The 22,214-nt window shown below is 43.8% G+C and overlaps 1 protein-coding gene across 6 annotated transcripts in view; it reads right to left on the bottom strand.

Annotated features, from left to right (window-relative positions):
* cntfr (ciliary neurotrophic factor receptor) overlaps positions 1–22,214 on the bottom strand; it is a 403,342-nt gene that overhangs the window by 10,786 nt on the left and 370,342 nt on the right. For all 6 annotated transcript variants that reach the window (XM_080217324.1, XM_080217401.1, XM_080217485.1 and 3 more), the window contains 2 exons: positions 5,367–5,550; positions 1,851–1,965 (listed from right to left, as the gene is read on the bottom strand). In XM_080217324.1, the coding sequence (XP_080073450.1) occupies positions 1,851–1,965; positions 5,367–5,550 (299 nt within the window). The remainder of the gene's footprint in view (positions 1–1,850; positions 1,966–5,366; positions 5,551–22,214) is intronic.

The following is a 22,214-nucleotide window of genomic DNA, read 5'->3' as shown; positions in this document are numbered from 1 at the left end:
CAGACAAACAGATATGCATTTTACATCAGGTCTAATTTGTGAAGAATCTGTATTTTTTAAATATTTACAGAATTTAGTCGAGGAAGAATTAGATCAATGTAAAATTCAAGTGATAATTTGAGCCATATTGCAGGCCCAACTTGTGACTGGAATATCCCTAACCACCATAAATAATCTGATCAATTTTTTGCTTCAGCAACCTGTTTCTCTGCTTCGTTGTTGTCATTCTCTGCAGCTCCTCCAATGATCCCCTTTCTTCAGCTGTAATTACCATTCCTGCATTCCATTTTCTTTAATAACTCTTACCTTGTTATCTTTAATGGACCACCTCGCCCTCTCACTGCTGGCTGCCTGATTGAAACTGTCTACTTCCCTTGCTTTCTCCGTGATGCTCACCACATTTTCTTAATGCAATACATGGTAATCTATCATTATAATATTCATATGTGCTGTAATTATTCATTGTAAATATTCATATGCTGCAATTAATGTGATAGCTACCATTAAACCCAACTATTCAAATGCACTTCAGGCTGGTATCCCATAAAAGAACAAAAAACAAAGAACAGTACAGCACAGAAAAAAGGCCCTTCGGCCCTCCAAGTCTGTGCTGCTCATTGGTCCAACTAGACCATTCGTTGTATCCCTCCATTCCCAGTCTGCTCATGTGACTATCCAGGTAATTCTTAAATGATGCCAGCGCGTCTGCCTCCACCACCCTACTTGACAGTGCATTCCAGGCCCCCACCACCCTCTGCGTAAAAAAGTCCCTCTGATATCTGAGTTATACCTCGCCCCTCTCACCTTGAGCCCGTGACCCCTTGTGATCGTCACCTCCGACCTGGGAAAAAGCTTCCCACTATTCACCCTATCTATACCCTTCATAATTTTGTACACCTCTATTAGGTCTCCCCTCATTCTCTATCTTTCCAGTGAGAACAACCCCAGTCTACCCAATCTCTCCTCATAGCTAAGTCCCTCCATAGCAGGCAACATCCTGGTAAACCTTCTCTGCACTCTCTCTAAAGCCTCCACGTCCTTCTGGTAGTGCAGCGACCAGAATTGGACACGGTACTCCAAATGTGGCCTAACCAGCGTTCTATACAGCTGCAACATCAGACTCCAGTTTTTATACTCTATACCCCTTCCTATAAAAGCAAGCATACCATATGGCTTCTTCACCACCTTCTCCACCTGTGCTGCCACCTTCAGGGATTTGTGAACTTGCACATCTAGGTCCCTCTGTGTTTCTATACTCTTAATGGCCCTGCCATTTATTGCTCCCCCCATAGTCAACCCTTCGTAAAAATTGAAATCATCCAGAATTCTACTGCCTGTATCTTAATTTGCCAAGTCCCATTCCGTCATCACCCCTGTGCTCACAGGTGTACACTGGGTCCTGGTTAAGCAACATCTTGAGTTTAAAATCCTGATCCTTGTTTTCAATCCCCTCTGTGGTCCTATCTCAGTAATTTCCTCCAACCCAGCAACTCTCCCAAGACATCTTTAAAATTAGCACTCCTCATGTAGATGGCAGCAATGTTCCGTGAGTAGTGAAGCACAGATATCGATATTCTAGATTTGTGGCCAGCTGGAAACTTTGTCCATTATGTGAACTAGATGGAAATTACCAGCTGCACTGATCTGTGTCAGAATTGCCAAAGTAAGTTGTGTGTCAGGGACACTATTATGTTTACCCCTACATGTCGCAATAGTTGAATCAGTTCCACAAAATGCAACACAATGCGCAATCACAACATTTGGTTCAAGGGTTTAAGCAATGGTTTCACTAAATAGGCATTTCCCCGATAAAAATACAATTGTGAAAATAAAGGAATGCTGCACCTTACCAGATAAATAAAATCAGGATCATGCCAAGGAACAGTGTCATGGATGATTCCACTCTTATAGAATTGTTATTTTGCTTGTTGGCTTCAGCACTTGGTGTTGTACCAGTTAAAGGTTCTGTCACAGCAATAAAAGAATTGTCAAATTGACAGCATCAACTTTACAGTATCCCAATATTCAATAGTTGACAGCTTGTAATTATTACTGTTAGCCTGTTGCTATTACATCTCAGTCAAAGGCCCACTCTTAAAACTGCCTTGGGGCAAGCGCGTTCTTTTCCAAATGCGCTCATCCCAAGACCGGAAAACCCTGCCTCTGGTCAATAGACCTTTGCATGGTCCGCCCCCTAGCCCGCTAGTATTCCCATGGTGGGTGGGACAGGAAAATTCCCCTCTGGGTTTATGCTGACTTAAAGGTCTTAAATGTTCAGCATGGCTGGTGGGGTTCTACTTGCATGTGTCTCTGTCTGCCCTTCTAGAGATTTAACAAGTATTCAAAATTACATGGAAAGCACAGAGCTGCCTTGGTGTTCTGGTCAATATTTCTTTCTCAACCAAAACCACAAAATATGGTGGAATTTTCCTGGCCCGCTCACCACGGGAATCGTAACAGGCGGGGGGAGGGGGGGTGTGCGGAGGGGGGAGGTGGTGTGGACTATGCAAAGGTCCGTTGACCTCGAGTCTTGGAGTGAACACAACCGGAAAATCCCGCCCATAGATTAACTACCTTTGATAAAAACAGAAAGTGCTGGAAATCCCAACAGTTCTGGCAGCATCCATGGAGAAAGAACTGGAGATTATTGTTTTTGGAACTTCCTGGCACACAAAATAGTTGAGTGCTATTGCTTATGTAGCATTCACAGACTTATTATGCACAACTATGCATTTCACTGTTCCTGGGAAAAGCAATAAGTTGCTGAATAAACACAAGTTGTTCCTTTTGCTCCTAACATGGAAGCTTGCCAGACAAGAGTCAGGGGACTGAGAAAAATCTGAGACACTTGCTCCCATCCTGTAAGTCCCATCCTGGGAGTCAGTCTAGTAAAATTACCCTTTAAAATGTTATTTCACTTTGTTGACTTTTTCTTTAGATATGAATTTGTTTTTTGTTTGCTCGAATGAATAATTGTGCAGATGAAGGATCTTACCGTTGCAGGAATTTTCACTTGGCTTTGACATTCAGATACAGGTGGGATGCCAGTTAAGCTCATGTTACACTGTCTCAGTGAGTCAGGCTCTCAACAACAGAAAAATGTTGAGTTCTGTGGCTGTGTTTCCCATTTCACACACTGATCAGCCCTTGGGCTTTTGCGGTTGGGACTAATGTTGTGCTGTGGAATAATATTCATCAAAAATTGCCTGAACTTTTTTGGAAGCTGTCTGAAATTTTGTTTTCACTTGTTTTTAAGAAGGTGTTATCATGCCAGTTTTTGGAATGCTTAGCAATGATCTTTCCTGAAAGTACACCCAGGATAGAAACATAGAATCCTTCCAGTGCTGAAGAGGCCTTTCAGCCCATTCAGTCCACACCGACTCTCTGGCATAGTATTTTACCCATGCCCATTCCCTGCCCTATCTCATAACCACACATGTCCCATGGTTAATCCATCTAACCTACACGTCTTGGGACACTAAGGAGCAATTTAGCATGGCCAATCCACCTAACCTGCATATCTTTCGACTGTGGGAGGAAACTGGAGCACCCAGAGGAAACACACAAAGACACGGGGAGAATATGCAAACTACACACAATCGCCTAAGGTCAGAATTGAACCCAAGTCCCTAGTACTGTGAGGCAGCAGTGCTAACCACTGTGCCACCCTGACACTAGACTGGCCAATGGATGGAAGGTTGTCTTTCAGTAGGTGTTATATCTGAGTGAATAACAGTCCTGTGGTTTTCAACTCACTGGCCCAGATTTTCCAGCCATTCTGGCCAACAGGATCTTCTGGCCCTGTGGCGGGTTCCTGGCAGTGGCAGCATGGGTGAACTATGAAAACTTTGTAGACATCGGCGGGACTGGAAGATCCCATTGGCAGTCAATGATGAGCCATGTTCACTGCCGGAAAAAAAACCACAATTGGGGATGGGGTGGGGGGGGTGAAAAATTCCACCCATTATTGACATGTTTAAACAGATGTTAACTACACACAGTGGGATGGTGAGGTGGGGGAGAATGGTGGTGAAGATGTGATTTTAATGCTTGCAGCTTTCAGATGCAGCTTGCCGGATTGTAAACTATGAAAACTGAGCAACCCAGAGGCCACCAGCAGGTAAGTCACTGTTGCAATTGGGGTGATTTTTGCAGACTGCAAAGGTGCTCATGGCTGCAACACTCCATATTTCCCTTGTAGGGCACTCCACAAGGACAAGTTTTAAATTTAACTGAGTGCCTGCCAGGTTTTACTGAGTGGTTCAGCAGCTGCTCCACACAATAATCACACAAAATTATATTGAGCTCTTAATGAGGTCCAAACGTGCCTTTATTCATGTGTCTCCTACCTGAACCAGACAGGCTTCCAAGAAAACAATGGCCACAGGGGTGGGAAAGGGGCGCTAAGAGCCCATCTTGGAATTTAATACCTGTTCTGTCCTGTTAGCACTGGACAGAAATTAGAATTTTCCCTAATAACTCCTCCTCCCCACCCCCTTATCCAAGACTAAGGAGAGAAACATGTATGCTAGATTATTTCTCCTGATTGCCATTCAGTGGCAAGTGTATGCACATTGACATTGACAGGGTCTGCTATGTTGACTCACAATGAAACAGTTTTTTATGTTCACCATCCAGGCTCACACTAAACAAGCACCACTTGAACATGGGCTGGAGGAGCCAAATCATGTATCACAGAATCCTAGAGTACAGAAGGAAGCCATTCAGCCCATCAAGTCTGCACCGACCACAATCCCACCCAGCACCCACTACTGTAACCCTACACATTTACCCTGCTAATCCTCCTGACACTAGGTTAATTTAGCATGGACAATCAATCTAACCTGCACATCTTTGGACTGTGGGAGGAAACCACAGTTGCCGGAGGAAACCCACGCAGGTTCCGCACAGAAAGTGACCCGAGGCTAGAATTGAACCAAGGTCCCTGTCGCTGTGAGGCAGCAGTGCTAACGATTGTGCCACCGTGCTGCCCGTATGCCACCCATTGATGTAATCCCAAGGATTAACACCACCAGAGAAGATGCGAGATAAAGCAACAGAAAAGTACAAACGTTTGTTCTGCCATTTTAGCAGAATGTGAAGGCATTTGTGAAACAAAATTTGGATGTTCATCTGCTCAGGATTCAGTTCAAAGTCATGTCTCAAACTAAATTATATATATAGGTATGTACACATGCACACCTACACATGCATATCCACATACCAGTGGCAGACCCCAGCAGGCATAAATTCTCTCTCCTTTATTATTTTAATGATGTTGTCATTTGCTTTTCATGTTTGAGTTTCACCATACTTCCATATGTCACGTGAGGTATAAAACAGAGAAGCTGGCAGCTCTGACGTACCATTGCTAATGTTCTCTTCGGGCTCATAACTTGGTGTCAATGGTGTCCAGGGGGTAGCATGTACAGCCTTACTCCATTCACTCCAGGTGCCAACCTCGCTGTCCTTAGCAGCAACTTGTATAATGTGTTCTTTCCCTATATATGCATCAGTGATTGTATGAAATGGAACATCTGTCACCTCGACCTAGGAGCAACAAGAAATAGGTCATCAGCAAATGTTCAAATGAGTATATTTCAATGTTTTTCAACCAGTTAAAAAATAAGTTAACCCTTTTTAAATGCCATTCCTCTGTAGTGATCCAAAAGTCATAGGCATACACCAAAATGTTTCTGACCACAAATATTTCATCACTTAATCTTCTCAACCTTAGTGATACGCAACACTTGCAGTTTTGCTTTTTCAACTGGTTTCTCAATAAATGTAAAATATAAAGGCATCTAACCATTTAAAGGAGCTCAACAATACTTGTACAACACTTCAAACGTTGCCTAAATCATTAAAAGACTTATGATAAAATAAATAAATTACACAGTGACACAGCGGTTAACACTGCTGCCTCACAGTGCATGTACCCGGGTTCCACTCTCGGCTTGGGTCACTGTTTGTGTGGAGTTTGCATGTTCTCCCTGTGTCTGCATGGGCTTCTTCTGAGTGCTCCAGTTTCCTCCCACAGTCCAAAAATGTATGGGTTAGGTTGATTGGCCGTGCTAAATTGTTTTCTAGTGTTAGGGGAATTAGCAGGGTAAATGTGTGAGGTTACGGGGATAGGGTCTGGGTAGGATTGTAATTGATGCAGGCTCGATGGGTCATCAAGCAGATTGAAATGAAGGTCAGGCTTGAACAGAGGGAGAAAAGAAAAACAGAAATTGAAAGGTAGAGAAAAGAAAGCTGACCTTGTTCTGAATATGTGGTTAAACCCTGACTGACGTAACACAACCAATCGCATAGCCATATTCAAAATACTTCAATAACCATCATAATCAATATTAACAGCGGAAATCTGGCCCAACTCCAACTTTCTCTTCAGCTCACATATCTTAGAAGATGTACAATTTGGAAGGAAATCAGTATTCCTAAACCAGCAAAGCTTAATTCTAGCCAAGCTTAGTCGAACTGGAGAAATTCAGATAAGCTTGGATTTCCAGTCTAGATTTAGACTTGTCCTTCGTGGAAAGAATCAATCCATAAAATATGTGGAAATGGAAGTATAGGAACCACAGAGGACGTTAGTTGGCATCTGAACAAAAATAAAATGTATATGAACATTTTTAGTATGCTCTTTCAACTGACCACTTTTATTGAAAGGTCACATTTAATTCTGGATCTGGACGATTATTAGTTGACTGGAACAGCTAAGTGACTTGAAAAGCCACTAAGAATTTACCACGTATTTTAGTCATGCATGTGGCAGATAGGTAGGCTTGGCAGTTTTCTAGCCTTATATTGTTCTGTGGGAGCACTGAAGAGAGGCTGCGATTTGTGAGTGGAGAGCATGTGGGTGAGTACAGCGACTTCTGTCTTTTTTTTAAAACTAACTTTGTTTTAGTTTTTTTGCTTTAATTTTTGCACCGGAAGTAGTTGCTAGGGCACTCGGGTCAAGTTTTTTTTTTCACCTTTAAAAGTGTACTTACCTCGGGGATCCGGCCTCATTGTTCCGTGGGAGCACTGAAGAGAGACTGCGATTTGCGAGTGGAGAGCTTGTGGGTGAGTACAGCGACTTCTGTCTTTTTTTTAAAACTAACTTTGTTTTAGTTTTTTTGCTTTAATTTTTGCACCGGAAGTAGTTGCTAGGGCACTCGGGTCATGTTTGTTTTTACCTTACTATAAATTAGACCGGAGGGGATTCCTGATACTCTACATAGGTAGAGTATCCCAGCTCTCCCCCCTCCTCTAACCTAAAAAAGAGAGAGAGAGAGAGAGAAGGGGGCTCTGACTGAGAGCAGGTAAGACTGCTTCTGTTTTTGAGTGTGCTGTAAGGGCTTTGGCTCACAGGGCCAAAGAGATAAGGGTGAGGCAAGGTAAGTTATAAGTTTTTTTTGCTTTTTCCTCTGGGTTACTAAAAGGGGCAAGTATGAGTGTGAGGCCAGTATGTTGTTGCCAGTGCAACATGTGGGAGGTCTTGGAAGCTCCTGGTCTACCAGACATTCACACCTGTGCTCGGTGTGTGGAGCTGCAGTCCCTACGGAACCAGGTTAAGGAGCTGCAAATGCAGCTCGAGGACCTTCGGCTCATTCGAGAGAGTGAGGAGGTTATAGATAGGAGCTATCAGCAAGTAGTCACACCAGGGCAACAGGAAGAAGGCACTTGGGTAACTATTAGGAAAGGGAAACCTCAGGTGATGGAGAGCACACCGGTGGATGTCCCCCTTCAAAATAAGTACTCCTGCCTGAGTACTACTGGGGGGGACAGCTCATCTAAGGGAGGAAGCGGTGGCCCGGTCTCTGGAGCTGAGCCAGTATGTCAAAAAATTAAAAAAGAGAGCAGAAAGGTAGTGCTAATAGGGGACTCCACAGTGAGGGGGGCGGACAGGCGTTTTTGTGGACGTAGACGTGAGTCGTGGATGGTGGTTTGTCTCCCTGGAGCTGGGATCCGGGATGTCTCTGGGCGTGTCCCAGACATCCTGAAGGAGGAGGGTGAGGAACCAGAGGTTGTAGTGCATATAGGTACTGCTGACGTAGGCAAGAAGAGGGAGGCAGTCGTGAAAAGGGACTATAGGGAACTGGGTAGGCAGCTGAGGAAGAGGAAAGCGAAGGTAGTAATTTCAGGATTGCTGCCTGTGCCACGGGAGAATGAGGGCAGGAATGGAATGAGGTGGAGGCTGAATGCATGGCTGAGGGACTGGTGCAGAGGGCAGGGATTTCGGTTCCTAGATCATTGGGACCTCTTTAGGGGCAGGTGTGACCTGTACAGTAAAGACGGGTGGCACTTAAATCCCAGGGGGGCTAATATCTTGGTGGGAAGACTGGCTAGGGCTACTGGGGGGACTTTAAACTAGAAAGGATGGGGGGAGGGAATTGTGATGGGGAGACTGGGACAGAAGAGGTTAGCTCCCAGGTAGGAGAGGACTGCAGGCAGTATGAGAGGGAGGTTAGACAGGGGGTGGAGAAGGGTAATGCCCAGACTGAGTGGCTGAAGTGTATATATTTTAACGCCAGGAGTGTAGTGAATAAGGTAGATGAGCTTAGGGCGTGGATTGCTGCTTGGGAATGTGATGTGGTGGCCATTAAGGAGACTTGGATGTCTCAGGGACAGGACTGGGTACTTCAGGTGCCAGGATTCAGATGCTTCAGGAAGGACAGGGAGGGTGGCAGAAGAGGTGGTGGAGTGGCACTGTTGGTCAGGGACAGTGTCATGGCTGCAGAGAAGGAGGATGCCGTGGAGGGACTATCTACTGAGTCTCTGTGGGTGGAAGTTAGGAACAGCAAAGGGTCGAAAACTTTGCTGGGTGTATTCTATAGGCCGCCCAATAGTGACAGGGAAGTTGAGGTGCAGATAGGGAAACAGATTCTAGAGAGATGTAGTAATAACAGAGTTGTCGTGATGGGAGACTTCAATTTCCCAAACATCGACTGGAATATCCCTAGGGTAAGGGGTTTGGATGGGAGGAGTTTGTTAGGTGTGTTCAGGAAGGTTTCCTGATGCAGTACGTGGATAAGCCTACGAGGGGAGAGGCTGTACTTGACCTGGTACTGGCGAATGAACCAGGACAGGTGATGGATCTCTCGGTGGGAGAGCATTTTGGGAATGGTGATCATAATTCTATCTCCTTCACAATTGCATTGGAATGAGATAGGATCAGGCAGGCTAGGAAGGTGTTTGTCTGGAGTAGGGGGAAATACGAAGAAGTCAGGACTTGGACAAATAAACTGGAAGGAGGCGTTCTTAGGGAAAAGTACCGAAGGAAGGTGGCAGATGTTCAAGGAATGTTTGTCTGGAGCTCTGCATGACAAGGGGGTTTTGGTAGGTCACGGGAACCGTGGTGCACGAAAGCTGTGGTGAACCTAGCAAGGAGGAAAAGAAAGGTGTACAAAAGATTCAGGGAACTAGGAGATGTTAAGGATCTTGAGGAGTATAAGGATTGTAGAAGGGAGCTTAAAAAGGAAATTAGGAGAGCCAGAAGGAGTCATGAGAAGGCCTTGGCGGGTAAGATTAAGGAGAATCCCAAGGCCTTCTATAAATATGTGAAAAGTAAAAGGATGAGAAGAGAAGGGATAGGACCTATAAAAGGTGAAGGGGGAAAGGTCTGTGTGGAACCAGAGGAAATGGCAGAGGTGCTTAATGAGTACTTTGCCTCAGTATTCACAGTGGAAACTGATCTGGGAGATTTTGCTACAGTTTTGCAGCAGATGGAAAAGATTGAGTATGTGGATATTAAGGAGGAGGATGTGTTAGAACTTTTGAATTCTATCAAGATAGATAAGTCGCCGGGACCAGATGGGATGTACCCCAGGATACTGTGGGAGGCGAGGGAAGTGATTGCAGAGCCCCTGGCGATGATCTTTGCGTCGTCAATGGAGATGGGAGAGGTTCCAGAGGATTGGAGGATTGCGGATGTAGTTCCTATTTTCAAGAAAGGGAACAGAGATAGCCCGGGAAATTACCGACCGGTGAGTCTGACCTCAGTGGTTGGTAAGCTGATGGAGAGGCTTCTGAGGGACAAGATTTATGAGCATTTGGAGAGGTTTGACATGATCAGAAATAGTCAGCATGGTTTTGTCAAGGGCAGGTCGTGCCTTACGAGCCTGGTTGAGTTCTTCGAAAATGTGACTGAACATATTGATGAAGGAAGTGCAGTGGACGTGGTGTACATGGACTTCAGCAAGGCGTTTGATAAGGTCCCCCATGCAAGACTTCTTGCGAAGGTGAGAGGGCATGGGATCCAAGGGTCTTTGGCCTTGTGGATCCAGAACTGGCTTGCCCGCAGAAGGCAGAGAGTGGTTGTGGATGGGTCTTTTTCGGCATGGAGGTCAGTCACCAGTGGAGTGCCCCAGGGATCTGTTCTAGGACCCTTGCTGTTTGTCATTTTCATAAATGACCTAGATGAGGAAGTAGAGGGATGGGTAAGTAAGTTCGCTGATGACACGAAGGTCGGTGGTGTTGTGGATGGTCTGGAAGGATGTCAAAAGTTGCAGCAGGACATAAATAGGATGCAGGACTGGGCGGAGAAGTGGCAGATGGACTTCAACACAGATAAATGTGTAGTCGTCCATTTTGGCAGAACCAATGGGATGAACGAGTACACTATCAAGGGCAGGAGTCTTAGTAGCGTTGAAGAGCAGAAGGATCTTGGGGTCCGGGTCCACAGGACTCTTAAATCGGCCTCGCAGGTGGAGGATGTGGTCAAGAAGGCGTACGGTGTACTGGCCTTCATTAATCGAGGGATTGAGTTTAGGAATCGGGAGGTAATGCTGCAACTTTATAAGACCCTTGTCAGGCCTCATTTGGAGTACTGTGCGCAGTTCTGGTCGCCTCACTATAGGAAGGACGTAGAAGCTATTGAGAGGGTACAGAGGAGATTTACAAGGATGTTGCCTGGACTGGGAGGCATGCCTTATGAAGTTAGGTTGAGGGAGCTGGGACTCTTTTCCTGGAGAGACGAAGGTTGAGAGGCGACCTGATAGAAGTTTATAAAATGTTGAGTGGAATAGATAGGGTGGATTCTCAGAGGCTATTTCCCCGGGTTGAAATGGTCGCTACGAGAGGACACAGATTGAAGGTGCAGGGAGGCAAGTACAGAAGTGATGTTAGGGGTAAGTTTTTCACTCAGAGGGTGGTGAGTGAATGGAATCGGCTGCCGTCAGTGGTGGTGGAGGCGAACTCGCTGGGGTCTTTTAAAAGACTTCTGGATGAGTATATGGAATTTAATGGGATTGGGGGTTATAGATAGGTCTATAGATTGGTAGGTATTGATGTGATCGGCGCAACTCATGGGCCGAAGGGCCTGTTTGTGCTGTAGTGTTCTATGTTCTATATGACATCAGTAATCCAAATGAGGGCAATCCTATACCTCAGTTGTTTCATGGGCGCTATATGAACAGGTTTCATCGAATCGTGAGGAAGGTAGATTTTAATTCTCACCATCACCAGAATGCTGGCAAACTTAAATTTGAGGTGGTCAACATAAATATCCAGTTGTCACTCTGCCAGAATTTACTGTGAATGCCAGTTGACCCACCAGGCTGCATCTGGCTGTTAAATCAACCAGCAAATGAACAGGAGATGGATATTCAGTCCCTTTGGGCTTCCTCAGCATTTAGTTAGATCATGAATAAGCCTTAGCTCAACTTCATTCACCTTTGATCCATATACTGTAATGCCCTTATCTCACAAAAATCTATTGATCTTTAAAATTTCAACTGTTCCGTCATCAGCAGCCTTTTGTGGGAATGAGTTGCAGATTTGCATTAGTTTTTGTGTGAAAAAGGGCTTCCTGCTACTAAATGAACAGGCCCTAATTTTAAGACTATGCCGAATTCTTCCAGATTCCACCAGAAGGAAAAGGTTTCTCTCTAAAGGTCCCAGATCATTTTAAACACCTTGATAAGATTATCCCTCATCCATCTAAACTCCAAGGAATAAAAGCCAAGTTTCTACCAAATGCCCTGTTCATATAACCCTTTGTGTCCAATATCATTCTGGTGAATTTGACGAGGTTGTTGAAGACTCTGTACTAATGAAGCATTCTTCTTCACTTCTGAATTCCATCATTCTTGAGAGAAAGGCCAACATTCACTCGTCTGGTTTTCTTGCCTGTGCTCTTGCTCCACTGTCACTATTGGGGTGCTGCACCAGTTTCACAAATTACATTAGGAAGCCAGACTACACCCAACAATTTTTCTATTTTGGCAGAAATGTGAGGAAAGGATACATTTTTTTATATAGAATCCTTACAGTGCAGAAGGAGCCTGCACCGACAACAATCCCACTCAGGCCCTATCCCGTAACCCTATGTATTTTACCCGACTAATCTCCCCCTGACACTCGGGGACAACTTAGCATGGCCAATTCACCTAACCTGCACATCTTTGGAGTGTGGGAGGAAATTGGAGCAACTGGAGGAAACCCATGCAGACATGGGAAGAACTTGCAAACTCCACACACTCATCCGAGGCCAGAATTGAACCCAGATCCCTGGAACTGTGAGGCAGCAGGGCTAACCACTCTGCCACCCATGCTGCCCCAACTCCCTACAAGAATAATTTTGCTGATAAATAATTTTTTATAGTAAAGCAAACTTTATTCAATAATGTAGTTAACTATAACTCTAACAAATGAAAGAGTGTAATTATTACCCATTGGGCAATACTTAAACATGAAATGAAACAACTCTAATTTCTAACTACTTATCACTGTTTCATTTCCAAATAAGCAACGTCCTTCTTACAAACGCAAAAATATTTTAAATACAGTTAGCAATCATAAAACTACTTGCTATAATGAGTGTTAACAGCCTTGAAGCTTTCAGAGGGATTTTGTAGAGCAAACACCTTGCAAATGTAAACTTCAGCCAGAACTGAAATTTGTTTTTTTTCTCTGCTACATACTTAGCACCTCTCATTAATCACATTATCACATGACCCTACATACCTAAACCCACTTCCACTCCTTCAATCAAACACCTTAGTGGACCTTTTCTTTTTCTTTTTGTAAACAGAAATCCATTATCTCTTTCTTAAGTAAACACTACATGGCTAACATGAGTAATTATCCTGCTTTCCCAGCACCTGAACTGTATTCCTCCAGATACATTGACTATCTGTAGAAAAAAAAACTTCAAAACAGTCACTTCAAACATAAAATATATCAAGAGCAAATAATCATTACATCATTTCCCTCCCACCTTGGACCTACCTGTCTGCTGGCTTGGAATGTACAGCTGATGGCAAATTACTGAAGCTTAGCCAATACTATGCCTCCTAAATGATAGTTAAAACGTAGCATCAAACTTCTACCCTCTTTTATCATAACTACTACACGGCAATGATATTGGTACATAAGGAACAATTACCCATTTTCTCTCGCAGAAGCTGATAGACCTGTGATACATTTCAGGTTTTTTCAAGATTTATGTGGGAAAGGAAGGGAGGGGGTTTGATTTATTTACATGGCACTGCTTGTCAATGCACTAGCAAACTTCTTTGATTCCCTGTGATAGCCAATGCTGCATAGTGCATCCTTATGATCTGGCAGGTGGCGATTGCCAAGCTAACCAAATCCCAAAGGGAAAATTGGCAAACTGTTTTGCCAAAATCAGGAGTAAATTAAAGAAAAAGAAAAGCAAACTTAGACACACAAGATTACATTTATGCAGTTCAAATTAGACTTTCAGAACATTTCCCCAAAATATTTCTACTTGGTTAGACTCTGAAATAAACAGCCCTTTAGGCAACAATCCCTATAAAGACTTAATTTGTAAAACTTCCAGTAATATTACCACAAGGCACCTACTGTTATTATAGGATTAATATGCCACAGGAATTTTCTCTCTCTCTCATTCCACAAGTTTTGTAAATCCTGTTTTCTAAAGACAACGGACCTTCTTCTGGGCTGATTGCAAACAGCTCACTGTATGTTGTCAAAGATGTTTCAAATAGAGCACACTCCAGGATCTTACATGGCCATTCCCCTTAATACAGCACCAACTTTTCATTAAATACATTTTTTTCTCTTCCATCTATAAAACCATTGGTCAGAATTTTCTGGATGTTCCTGCTTGTGGGATCTTCCAGAACCACCAATGGCGATCTTCCCATTCCTGGTGGCGGTGGGTCAATATAATGGGAAAGATCCCTCACTGCCAGCCAATGGTGGGCCACGATGATGTACCACTGAATAATAAATGCAGTGTACCAGTAATAAGTTCCCACCTGTAGAACTGTCTGCCATTCTGCCCGCAAGGGAGTGTTTAACAAGGTCTACAGTGCAGACAAACACACCCTCCTGTGCTGAAGTCAGTGAGATTCATGTCAGCTTGGTTTAGTGACTTCCCGTGCTAAATGTCGATGAGGTTCAAAAATTTATTGGATGTGTTCGCTTTTCAGATTTACAGGTAAAGGAGCTGTATAAATTCGAACTGTATGTCCAAACAGCTTAATTTTATAGTCAACTGGAGTTCTGCCATAAACAATGTGGTATAATTTGGTTTATATTTTTAAAAATACAGTAAGTTTATTTATTAGTCTCACAAGTAGGCTTACATTAACAATGCAATGAAGTTACTGTGAAAATCCCCCAGTCGCCGCACTCCGGCGCCTGTTCAGGTACACTCAGGGAGAATTTAGCATGGCCAACGCACCTAACTAGCACATCTTTTGGACCGTGGGAGGAAACCAGAGCACCTGTAGGTAACCCACACAGGCAAGGGAAGAAAGCACAAATTCCACACAGACAGTGACCCAAGCTGGGAATCGAACCCAGGTCCCTGACTCTGTGAGGCAGCAGTGCTAACCACTGTGCCACTGTGGAAAGTTTGATCTGATTTGAAATCAAATGTTCTGGCCCTTTTGGACTACTCAAATGCTTAAAATACTGTACACCTTTACTTTGGCAAAAGAGCAAATTCAATCAAGTATACATATTTTTTCAAAATCAATGCCCCTGACTGCATTAAGTTGGCTCACCCAATAGTTCAATCAATAAATGTACTTACTCTCAGATTTATTTTTCTCAGAACCAAATCATTACTTGTGAATAAATGGAGCTGCTAATGGTTTAGTAAATGCATTAAACAATACAAACCAATAAGGTTCTATATGCGGTCTCTGGTTTCTGCTGAACAAGTTGGTCTCAACTGCATCAGAGACTGGTGGATTGCAGATTTGGAGTATTGGAAGAAGAGAAATGAGTCATAGAATCAGCTTTTCACTCTGGGGTGAGAATCAGGAGATACAAATTTTCTCATCATAGAATCCCAACAATGCAGAAGGAGGCCACTTGGCCCATCAAGTGTGCACCAACAACAATCCCATCCAGGCCCAGGTATTTGCCTTACTAATCCTGACATTAACAGGCCATTTATCATGGCCAATCAATCTGACCTAAACATCTTTTGAACTGTAGGAGGAGTTCAGAGCACCTGGAGGAAAACCAAACAGACACGGGGAGAATGTGCAGACAGTTATCCAAGGCTGGAATTGCAACTGGGTCCCTGGCGCTGTGAGGCAGCAGTGCTACCAAGATGATTTTTAGCAATGCAGGTTAACACTTTATTTGCAAGACAGCAAGATACTACAAAAGGTTGTGAATGTAGCCCAGTCCATCACACAAACTAGCCTCCCATCCATTGTCTACACTTCCCACTGCCTCAGCAAAGTAGCCAGCATAATTAAGGACCACAAGGACCCCGAACATTCTCTTTTCCACCTTATTCCATCAGGAAAAGATACAAAAGTCTGAGGTCATGTACCAACTAACACAAGAACAGCTTCTTCCCTGCTGCCGTCAGACTTTTGAATGGACTGCCTTGCATTAATTGTTGATCTTTCTCTGCAGCCTAGCTGTGACTGTAACACTACATTCTGCACTCTCTCATTTCCTTCTCGATATAGGTACGCTTTGTCTGTATAGCGCACAAGAAACAATACTGTTCACTACGCTAATACATGTGACACTAATAAACCAAATCAATCAGGGGAGGCAATGGCCTAGTGGTATTATCACTAGACTATTAATCCAGAAACTCAGCTAATGTTCTGGGGACCTGGATTTGAATCCTGCTACAGCAAATGGTGGAATTTGAATTCAAGCAAAGATGTCTGGAATTAAGAATTTAATGATGACCAATGAACCATTGTCGATTGTCAGAAAAACCCATTTGGTTCACTGATGTCCTTTAAGTAAGAGATCTGCCATCCTTACCTGGTCTGGCCTATATGTGACTCCAGAGCCACAGCAATGTGGTTGACTCTCAAAGGTCAAAGAAAATTACAGTGCAGAAACAGGCCCTTCGGCCCTGCATCAACCATGCTGCCCACTTTAACTAAAACCCCCTACCCCTGCGGGGACCCTATCTCTCGATTCCAATCCTATTCATGTATTTGTTAAGACACCCCTCAAAAGTCGTTACCGTATCTGTTTCCACTATCTCCCCTGGCAATGCGTTCCAGGCACCCATCACCCCCATGTAAAAAATATGCCTCATATATCTCCTTTAAACTTTGCCCCTCGCACCTTAAACCTGTGCCCCCTAGTAACTGACTCTTCCGCCCTGCCAAAAAGCTTCTGACTATCCACTTTGTCAATGCCTCTCATAATCTTGTAGACTTCTATCAGGTCGTCCCTCAACCTCCATTGTTCTAGTGAGAATTAACCAAGTTTCTCCAACCTCTCCTCAGAGCTAATGTCTTCCATACCAAGCAACATCTTGGTAAATCTTTTCTGTACCCTCTCCAAAGCTTCCACATTCTTTTGGGAGCGTAGCAACTAAAATTGAACACTATATTCCAAGTGTGGCCGAACTAAGGTTCTATAAAGTTGCAACCTGACTTGCCAATTTTTAAACTTAATGCCTCAGCCGATAAAGGCAAACATGCCATACGCCTCCTTGACTACCTTCTCCACCTGTATTGCCACTTTCAGTGGCCTTTGTACTTGTACGCCCAGATCCTTTTGCGGAGAAGTGTGAGGTAATCCATTTCGGTAGGAATAACAGATGTGTTGAGTATAGGGCTAACGGGAGGACTTTGAATAGAGTGTAGGTGTATCTAGGTGTATGTGTACATAGATGTGTACATAGATGTGTACATAGATGTGTACATAGATCCCTGAAAGTTGGGAATCAGGTAGATAAGGTTGTTAAGAAGGCGTACGGTGTCTTGGCGTTTATTGGTAGGGGGATTGAATTTAGGAGTCGCAGCGTCATGTTGCAACTGTACACAACTCTGGTGCGGCCGCATTTGGAGTACTGTGTGCAGTTCTGGTCCCCACATTACAGGAAGGATGTGGAGGCTTTGGAGAGGGTGCAGAGGAGGTTTACCAGGATGTTGCCTGGTATGCAGGGGAGGTCCTATGAGGAGAGACTGAGGGATTTGGGGTTGTTTTCACTGGAAAGAAGGCGGCTAAGAGGGGATCTTATAGAAACATATAAGATGATTAGAGGTTTAGATAGGGTGGATGGTGATAGCCTGTTTCCTCGGATGGAGAAATCTAGCACGAGGGGGCATGGCTTTAAATTAAGGGGGGGTAGTTATAGGACGGATGTCAGGGGCAGGTTCTTTACCCAGAGGGTGGTGAGGGACTGGAATGCCCTGCCTGCTGCAGTTGTAAATGCGCCTAGTTTGGGGGCGTTTAAGAGATTGGTGGATAGGTTTATGGACGAAAAGGGATTGGTTTAGATTAGTGGGTCAATGTTTTTTTTTAAAAATAAGACTGGTCGGCGCAACATTGTGGGCCGAAGGGCCTGTTCCGCGCTGTAATGTTCTATGTTCTATGTCAGTACTCTTAAGGGTTCTGCCATTTACTGTATATTTCCTATCTGTATTAGACCTTTCAAAATTATTACCTCACATTTGTACTCAACTGCCCTCGGGTAACTAGGGATGGGCAATAAATGCTGGTCAACCAGCGACACCCATGTCCAATGAAAAAGAAAAAAGAATCAAATCATATCCAGTCCATAGTCTATTCTAATGCATCTGAAGATGTTTACACCTTTAAAATGTTGTTCTTTGAAAGCTTGCCAGTTGGAGTAATTAACAACCTGACAACCACATTACCTCATGTCCACTCAGCTTTTCCAATTATGTCACTGTCATCACTCACTTTAGTAAATGCAGATATAACTCATTTCATAAGTTCATGCCTCCACTCTGTTGATGTGATTTAGGAAGGCTTCTGAAATGCAGCCACCTGAATGAAAATTGCAGAAGCTCTGCAATGTCCACTTCCAGAATGGTACTTGCAATTTCTGAACAGCAGGACATGTGCTCTGCTGAAGATTGCTGGAGATGGAGGCAGGACTTGTACTTCTGCCACTCTTACGTAATTCCCAACTCCGTGCAGCCCAAAAACGGAATCACAAAATGAGGCCCATAGAGTTATTAGGGGATAGAAAGAGGCTATTTGGCCCATTGAGTCCATGCTTGCTCTTTGTAAAACAAACTAACCAGTCCTATTCCCCTTCTCTATTGCTTAATTTCCTTTTGAAAAGAATCGAGCATGTCCACATCCGCCACCTTTGCAGGCAGCAAGTTCCGAGTCATTGTCACTTACATTGTCGTTCCTGTTGACATTTCCCTTGCACACCTTGCCCAAAATGATATTGTTTTTAATCACTTTCTAATGATGCCTTGCGTGAAAGTAAGATGAGCACCTGATCAGAGTTGACAATGATACACACGATGAATGAATAGTATTGCAAACTTTTCCTGATTTTTTTTCACTCCCAGTGATGTGAACATGGAATTATTGTGCATTGCGAGTTGCCCTGAGAAGGTTGGTCTTCGTCTTAAAATGCCACAATCCATGTAGCAAATGTACCCCCAAACGAGCAGTTAGATGGTGAGTCCCAGAACATTATCCCCAAAACAATGACAAAAGCAAAATACTATGGATGCTGAAATCTGAACCAGAAACAGAAAATACTAGAAAATCTCAGCAGGTCTGACCGCATCTGTGGGGAAAGAATAGAGCCAATGTTTCAAGTCTAGATAACACTTCATCAGAGCTCAAGATGAAGTGATAATGTCCAAGTTGAGATGGTGTGTTTTCCCATCCACCTGCTTCCCTTTTCTACGTAGGTGATAGAGTTTGAGGGTTTTCAAAATGCTGTTTTACAACCCTTAGCATGTTCCTCCAGTGCATTTTGCAGATAACTGACTCCTACTTGTGTAAATGCTTTGAAGAGTCACAGAATACCTAGCTTCTGACCTAGCAGCCACAATATTTACATAGGTTCAATTGAGTGCTTGGTGAATGGTAACCTCTGGGATGCTGATGCTGGAGGACTCAATGGTAATCCAGAATATCAAAAGGTAGTGTTTAGGCTTTTTTCTTCTTGAAGATGGTCACTGATGCGTGTGTAACGTGCATGTTACTTGTCACTTGTTAGCCTAGGCTGCATGTTATCCATGTCTTCATTCATGTGGGCACAGACTGCTTCAGTTTCTGAGGAATTGTAGATTAGGTTGTATACGACAATCACTAGTTGATGCAGCTGAAGAAGGTGGGGCTCCAGAATGCTGATCTAAGAAATACCTCCACTGCAGAAGTTCACCAGAAGTGTGGGGTTTCTGCTACACCTACAGCAAAAATACAGTTGTGGAACAGTGGTGGCTTCAAGGAAATGCCAGGACTTTATATCCATACACAAGTGTATGTCATAGTAAGTCAAGAACAACATGGATATGGAGACTACGGTGAATGAAAAAGATTCTGAGATTCTGGAGTGTGATATATTTCTCTTTGTATCCTGGAACATTGAGTAGTTTTGATGGATCTTTTTTGACAAACACACAGATTTGAAAGCTGCAGACAGAATGTGTCTAATCCAAGGGCTAATGTATTCCAACAGTTCAAAGGAAGTGTACGACATGCTCGATTGACATTATGATTAATGAAGAGGGATCACGCGAGCTGGGTGAACGGATGCAACTTTTTCCACCCTCTCCTCAATCTGTTTGTCCGGGGTGAATAAAAGTTCACTGCAGTCAGGGGTCACACTTGCAATGCAATATTCCTGCTGTTCCCAGATTTAAAATCGTCATCCCCCCATGGGGAACCATGGTATGAGAGCTACCCGTGGTCCTCCTTAGCTAAAAAAACAGGTGTGAACTGAGTTTTAAAGACTGGAAAAAAAATTAGGCCACTTGAACACAGCAGTATGAATTAAAGACAGGGGGGAGGAAAGATTAGTGCTAAAATAAGCAGGGTATTTGGTCCTATTAAATTCATATTAATTAACCATTTTACTTGAACTTCCAATAAGCCTTAGGACAGCACCAAATGTTAAACTGACACTGAGGGCAGAATTTTACGCTCACCCAGGCAGGTTCTGGGGTGGGGGTCGGGAATGTAAAATTGCACGGGACAGGATTCCCCCAAGATCCCACCTGACCCAACTTGGTGGGGCAGACAGGCCCTCGGATTGTAATCCAATGCTTTTCTCTCCTAAGGCTTTTAATTGGCCACTAAGGGCCTTTTCCTACCCCGCCTCACTTTTTAGGCTGGTGGTTGCAGAACCACCAGCCTAAAATGGGGAACAGAAAAGAAAACCATTTTCCATCTTGGGTGGAAAGTTGGGAGGCAAATGCCTCATTCTGAAGGCATTTTCAGATTCGGGATGACTGTCCCCTCCTGGGACCTGGAAGCCTCTACTCCACGGCCTTTCCCCTGATGTTGCTATTGCCCCCTTCCCTATCCCCAGGGCATCCCCTACCCTCATGCCACTGAGGCTTATTTTATGAATGGCCCCGGGACATAATCCCAGGCAGGGTGCTGCAGTACCTCTTCTGACCACTGCAGCACTTTGCCTGGATGGGTTGGAGAATTTCCCACCAATTGAATTGAATAAGAGCTGTCCACAGTGGGACTTCCTCCCAAGGGCAGTCAGAAGGCAATGGACTTCTGAGAGTAGGCTGGCACACGTTACATGTCCATTCTCAAGGATGGCGAGTGCCAACCTCTCGTCGTCCTGAAAATTCAGCCCTAAATGTTGCAGAAGCACATTAAGTTACTAATGAACATTTCTTGAGAATTCAACCTTGTACTGCCAACGTTTTCTCCACGAAATGCCAGTCATTTGTATTTTATTGTACAAATAAACTCATTCAAGTTGTTGGTGGGAACAGAAATCAGGCACCACATTGTCCTGTTACACATTCATACAGGTTTGAGCTGCTGAGAGAACTTTTCCCCCAAACTTTCTCCCTTTCTCATGTTCAAAATTACTTGGGTGCAATGTTATTGGGATGCGGGCATGCACTGAGCCATATCATAGGAAGAGTTACCAGCCTCTGGTGACTGTCGAGAAAAAAAAAAGCATTGTAACTGTTCGAAAGGGGGTTGGGGTGGAGTGGCTGAATAGTCAAAATAGCAGGGGGCACGTGAACAATATACCTATTAGCTCACTGTTCCCTCGGAGGGAAAAGAATGAAAATTATAATGAAATTGTGGGAAAGCACCAATATTTGCAGAAATTAGAGCGGCACGGTGGCACAGTGTTTAGCACTACTGTCTCACAGCACCAGCTTGCACAGAATCGATTCCCAGCTTGCACAGAATCTGCATCTTTTCCCTACATCTGCGTGGGTTTCCTTTGGGTGCTCCGGTTTCTTTCCACAATCCAAAGACATGCTGGTTAGATACACTGGTCATGTTAAATTCTCCCTCAGTGTACCTGAACAGGCACCAGCTTGTAGCAACTAGGGGATTTTCACAGTAACTTCATTGCAATGTTAATGTAAGCCTACCGGTGACACTAATAAATAAACTTAAGGCTGTTTTCTTTCTGTCAGATTTCTGAGCTGTAGCATTGTGTCTGAAGAGTTGGTCAACAGCTTCTTAAAAGAAAAACAATCCATTATAAAGGCAGCTTTTATCTCGAAATTGCAACTTGCTTGTGGGTACATCTGAAACACAGACATGTTTTCTAATTTAAATGTGCATATATAATTCTAGGTGTCTCTATTAAATTGCTTGTGATTTGCAGAAACAACGGAGTATTTTACAACAAAGTTTGTCACTTCTGAAACCTTTTGGACAATAGTTTGGTTTGTGAACTTGATATTCCAGTAAGTTTGTTTTTGACTGGAAATACTTTGACATGTTTCACATGGTGCATAGGCTATATTGTCAGGTACCTACATCCAAAGGTGTGCAGATTAGGTTGATTGGCCATGCTAAATTGACAC

The sequence above is a fragment of the Carcharhinus amblyrhynchos genome, chromosome 1, assembly GCF_965287045.1.
Source record: "Carcharhinus amblyrhynchos chromosome 1, sCarAmb.v2.hapA, whole genome shotgun sequence".
In the NCBI taxonomy this organism is placed as follows: Eukaryota; Metazoa; Chordata; class Chondrichthyes; order Carcharhiniformes; family Carcharhinidae; genus Carcharhinus; species Carcharhinus amblyrhynchos.
This window is presented reverse-complemented; position numbering and strand designations above follow the sequence as displayed.